This window comes from Pseudorca crassidens, chromosome 5 (assembly GCF_039906515.1).
Source record: "Pseudorca crassidens isolate mPseCra1 chromosome 5, mPseCra1.hap1, whole genome shotgun sequence".
NCBI classification, from domain to species: Eukaryota; Metazoa; Chordata; class Mammalia; order Artiodactyla; family Delphinidae; genus Pseudorca; species Pseudorca crassidens.
Window position 1 is genome coordinate 55,945,153 of NC_090300.1, and position 6,000 is coordinate 55,951,152.

At 30.9% G+C, this 6,000-nt stretch overlaps 1 protein-coding gene across 11 annotated transcripts in view; it reads left to right on the forward strand.

Annotated features, from left to right (window-relative positions):
* ECT2 (epithelial cell transforming 2) overlaps positions 1–4,805 on the forward strand; it is a 64,492-nt gene extending 59,687 nt beyond the window's left edge. For 7 of the 11 annotated variants that reach the window (XM_067738051.1, XM_067738055.1, XM_067738056.1 and 4 more), the window contains 3 exons: positions 367–513; positions 1,971–2,238; positions 3,477–4,805. In XM_067738051.1, the coding sequence (XP_067594152.1) occupies positions 367–513; positions 1,971–2,237 (414 nt within the window). In that variant the 3' untranslated portion in view covers position 2,238; positions 3,477–4,805. The remainder of the gene's footprint in view (positions 1–366; positions 514–1,970; positions 2,239–3,476) is intronic. The other 4 variants (XM_067738058.1, XM_067738059.1, XM_067738061.1 and 1 more) reach the window with 1 other exon arrangement.
* The last annotated feature ends 1,195 nt before the right edge of the window (positions 4,806–6,000 follow it).

Genomic DNA, 6,000 nt, shown 5'->3' on the forward strand with positions numbered 1-6,000 from the left:
TTAACAATGATGATTCAAATAAACTCCTACACTTTTTCAATTAAAGAAATTGAGGTTTAAGTGACTTTGGATCAAAGATCTCACAACTAAATTGTAGCAGAATCAGATAACACCCAGGTTTCTTCTCTCATGCCAAATTTTCCCTCCCACTTTCTCCTGCTGGACTAGTGTAGGTGCTCTATGAAACCAAGATGGAGTAATCTACAATGTACTACATTTTCTCACTGCTTTGTCCAAAGAGATTCTAATTTTGCTATATACTTTTTATAGAAAAACTTTTGGTGTGAATTTGGCTTTGTTTACATATAATTGTTCTAATCAGTTAGATTTGTCTAGGTTTTTTAATTAATTGTAATTTAACTCTAGGTTACAAGAGCATTCTCTTTCTCCAAAACTCCAAAAAGAGCTCTACGAAGGGCTCTTATGACATCCCAAAGTTCAGTGGAGGGAAGAAGTCCTTCTAGCAATGATAAGCATGTAATGAGTCGTCTGTCTAGCACATCTTCATTAGCAGTAAGTGATTTTGATTTAATGGGCTAAATGACTCCAAATTTATGAAGTTGGTGTGGAATTTGTTAACTTTTTAAAGATGGAAATATTAATATCTCCATCAATTTTTTGGATATATCTAAGCATCTGACCTCTTTACTGGGTTAGGTAACTGAGAAAACCTCACTTAATGAACTAGAGACTTACTTAATGTGTAGTTTGATATGAAATTTTATTGGGATTGAGTTGTAGGTCTCTAAGAAACATGTTTCAATCTGGCCTATCACTTTACTGATGTAAATAGCTATGGTTCTATTTATAGATTGGCTCCAGTAATATAGCAGAGACTGAGTTTTATTTCTTTCATTATTTCTGTGATGAATGTATAATCTCTGAAGCTGTGAATATCAAAGGATGATATGGGTTCTAAATTCATGTATATATTTTTAAATGTTTCCTGAGCAATCCAAATTCCCAACAGTGTCAGAATTTTAGTCATTTAATATTAAGGGCATTTCTAACATTTATTATTATCACTAAATAGTGATGTATCTGTCCTTTGTAAAAATTATTAACCTTACCTACTAAGGTTAAGAAAAGCAAGTGACTGTCACTTCTTAGCTGTATGTCCTTCAGCAAGTTTCCTATTCTCTCTTATCCCCATTTTTGCAGATGAGAGAAAAGAGGTTAATAGTACTTACCTATGGTGTTATTGTAGAGAGTAAATACACACACACACTCACGTATAATGTGATTTTGTACTCAAAGGCAGTTTGAGTAGTGGTTAAGAGCATGAACTCTGGAACTCACATGTTCAAATCCCGGTTCTGCTATTTGCTAGCTGTGTGACCTTTGTCAGCTTATTAGAGATCTTCCTGTTTCAATTTCACTGTCTGTAAAATGAATCTAAAGTAGTAGTTGTAAGGATTAAATAAGTTAATATACACAAAGGGAGTGCTTTGGTGTTTTATAAATGGTTACCTTTAATTGTTAAAGTTTATACAGAAAAGGCACATAATGCTTAATAACTTATTTTTTTATAAAGCTAGTTAAGTCGTTAGTTAATATACATCAAAGGTTACAGCTAATATGAGTATGTTTATACAGAACTTTTAATCAAGATTAACCTTCCAGTGAGAGAGAAATTGTACTTAGTTGATGATATAAATTTTTGCAAAGAAATTTGATTAATGAAAAATATATTGAAATTGACAAAATTTAGCATTCATTTACTAAAATCGGACTGTAAGCTTTCTGAAGTCCAAAGTACTATCCCTTGTTTATTTCCTGCATTTATAGTAACTATTATAAACATTGCTTTTCAAATGAAGATAATTGGATTTAATAGAAGAATTTTGGAAAATTAATATATATTATTTATGGTTTTGTCAATTTTATGTAGACAACATAAATAAGAAGTACCTAAAATATCTTTAAGGTGTTCATGTCCTCTTCTCAATTGCCTATTTCTGTTCTAACAGATTACCCATTCTGTTTCCACAAGCACTATAATTGGATTTACTAAGCATGGTTATGTTCAGCGCTCAAACTCTACTGGTGGGCGCTCTCAAAACTCCTGGTTTCGATCTATACGTCATTCTGCCTCACGAGCTAGTTTTTCAGAGATGCTAGAAGGAAATACTGAGTTTTCAAATTTCAAAAAAAGTTCTATCCAAGTCATCTTTGACATTGGTGAAGAATTAGGAGATATGCCAACCAGTAATGGAAACAAGCCTCGTGAAGTTTAATGTGAGCTTATTAGCTATTTGAAGTTTGCATTTGTGAAAAAAGAAAGTATTTTTCTCCACTGAATTACTTATTAGGTGGGTGGGGACTTTTGAATTCACAACTTTATAACTGCTTTGAATTCACAACATAGGCTTAATAGAGTTTCTTTGCTTATTGGCACATAAAGATATGTTTGCAAGGTAATTTACTCATAAGTCCAGAAAAAATCAGTCCCATTAGAGATTTTCTTATTTATGAAAATGATTATTTAAAAAATAGTAGTAATTGTCCTGTGAAGTGGATTTATATTACAGATCTGATTCTTAATCTTAGATTTATGACATTTATGTAAAATTTATGCTTTTAATATGGCAAATCGTAAAGGTTTTACCTGAGGAAAATGTAAACTATTATACTATCTACTTAAATCATTTCTTTGCTATCACTTGAATGGTAATACTTTACCAACCTAGCTCTTTAAACACTTCATTTTATTTACTACCTAGTTGATGAGAACTTACAGCTAGCTACCTTGCTGGCTCTAAGTTTAGTTGCAGTTAGCCATTAATATCTGCTAAAATAAAACAGTACCTTTATAATTTGTTTTGATTTACACTCCCTCTTGAGTGTTTGGTATTCATGTCTATGTTTCTTTGTTATTAAAAATCTGATGATATTTAACTTTGACACTCTGAAACAATAAGTTTAGACAGCTTAGTATATTAATAATCTCTATTATCAGAAGCACTGCTGTTTTGCTCAATTTTTACATGGAGCAAAATCATACAAACACATACAGACATATAAATACGGGTTGCATACATAATATAAAAACTCTTTCGTAGTTTATGACTTTTAATTTAGAAAATTATTTCCCACGAAGTAATTTTACTCCTCTTAATTCTGCTTTATGATTAAGTTAAGAAGAAACCACTAGGGTTTGTCTTTTTAACCTCAAAACTTATACTCTAATTTATAATTTTAAAAAAACCTGAAACACTAAGCATATATCTGTTTCAACTGAGTTCATATGTAGTAAACTAGTCTATCCATTTGTTTCTTGTTTTCAGAATGCTAAAATAGTTTTAATTATGTGTTCTCCCCACCCTTCCCCCCTAATTTTATTTAAAGAGTTTAGATTTTTCAGATGTCTTGTTATGATAATTTGTAAAATGTAAAAATGACATGTATGATACTAAACTGTATATTACAATTTTTAAAAGAAAAAATTTTAAATACACAATATTTTGTCTTCACAGGGCATCCCATCTCCTTCCCTTGTCAGCCTTCCTTCCTTCTTTGAAAGGAGAAGTCATACTTTAAGTAGATCTACAACTCATTTGATATGAAGCTTAAAAAAATCTTAATTTGTAGAAACTTTTAAACAACCTCATATTCACATAAGAAACTGACTTAAATGGTACTTGTTGTTAGCACTTGGTGAACGCTGGAAAGAAGGTAACACTAAACTATGCCATTTTATTTTCTTCTTGAAAGAGTAAGATTAACCTCTTACATTTTTTGAGTTAATTCATGTAAAAAATTATATTGATTTTGATGTAATTTTTCTCTTTGTTGAATGCAATTGAAGACCAATCATTTAAGTTATTCATGATATTAGTAACTTTGCCACGTGATGCAGTAAATAAATTTTATTGGCTGACGCCAAATACTACTGTGAATCTCTTTGTATAGTGTCCATGAATGAATTTTTGGAAATAAATATCTGTGTATCTCAATTTGTTCAGAAATTAAGTGATACCACAGTACTTACTAGATAAAAACCTGCATAGATCTCTGAATAGTGGGTTCTTGGTCCACATGTACTATTTAAAGTAGTTATTTAACTGCTCCTTTTGCAGTTTATTTTATAAATAAAGATACAGCATGTGGATTTTAAAAGATTTGCCGCTATTAACAAGAATAACAGTTAAAGGAGATGGTTTCAAAATACGCTTGCAAATTGAGATAAGGGCAGAAAGATTAGAAAATAATGTATATTTTGCACAAACATGATACTGGTGTATACTTGTAGCTGTTTAAGGGACAATATACTTATGATGATTTTAGCCACTAGCAAATCTTGATTTAGTTTGATAGTGTGTGGAATTTTATTTTGAAGGATAAGACCATGGGGAAATTGTGGTAAAGATTGTTTATATTCTTTATGAAATAATTCTAAAGTTGGCTAACCTGCTGTAAAATACATAGATATGTGTATGGTCAAATTTTTATCATGGCCTCATAATTAAGTGTAAAACTGAAATACATTTATTTGCTTTTGTAAAATACTTTTCAAACCCTGATGTTATCTTTCACAGTAGTCTTTTTTTTTAAGTCAGTAATACAAATTAATCAAGTTCCTATGAATAAATGCATTTTTATTTCCTACCTGTTTAGGGAGTACTGCAAATGTTTAATTGTCACTTAACAATTTTCAGTTATCAGTTATAATAGTTTAACTGACTATATAGATTTTTTTCTATGCCACATGTGTACCACTTTTAAATAGTAAATGATCCTTTATTGCTATATTTTAAAAGCAGTTGTATTAGGAAGAACTTTGTAAATAAATACTTAAAACTCAAGTATATTTTATGTTTCATGTTTTAAACAGTTCTTTCAGACAAATTTTCATAAGCCAGTATGAATGCTTATATCAGCCTTTGCTCTGTTGTGTATTTGCTTGCATATTTATTGCTTATTCCTCCCTCTATTAGTATTTGTAAGCATTATGTATACTGGGCAATGTGTAAGTTAGGAGTCGTTAATCTAGAATCTACTTTGCAGAATGGAGGTAGTGAATCCTATGATAGTTTATATAAAAGTTTGTGTTTATGTGCATGTATGCATTTTTTCTGGCAGAAAATACACAACTTTTATCATTGTATTGGGATGGAGGGAGCTATGGTTGCCTCCAAAGATGTGGGTTTTCCAGGGAGAGGAAGTGTTGTGAGAAAAGGCATGAACTTGGAAATGTATTGGATGTTCACTGGCAAAGTGTAGCAGGTAGTTAATTTTAACTTTAAAGGGAGCTTTAAAGTCAATGTGGGAAGGTACTATTACCCAGGAGTGTGGATGCAGGAAGATGTGAGCAAATTGGAACTCATTACTGCAACCGAATACCACAGTTCTCACAGACATATTTCTAGAGGAATGTAACTTATTAATACTGATACAGGAAGAAATAGAACACGTATAAATGTTCCTATAAACACTATAGAAATGGAATCCACATTTAAAATTATTCCTAGAAAAAAATCACCAGGCCCAGATGGCTTCACTGGATAATGCTATTCAATATTTAATGAAGAATTAATATCAATCTTACACAAATACTTAAAGAGAATAGAGGAAGGAGATGTCCCATCTCATTTTATGAGTTCTGGATAACTTTGGACATTTTAAGAAATGTTAATCCTATTTGTGAAAATACATGCAATATTTCAAAATGTTAACAAATGAAATATTGTAATATATAAGAAGAATAGTATATCATAACCAAGTTGGGTTTATGCCAGGCACACAAGGTTATTCTAATTTTAGATAATTTATCAGTATATTTTCCTAATAGGTTAAGGGAGAAAAATTATATTACCTCTGTAGTTGCAGGGAAAACATCCGATAAATTTGTCTCTTGTGATCAGACTTTTTGCAGATTAGGAGTAGAATGGAACATCCTTAAACTTATAAAAGGTTATCTACCAAAAAAACTATAACAAACATCATACTTAATGATGAAACCTTGGCAACATATTCTTTGTGATCAGAAAGGAGTGGGGT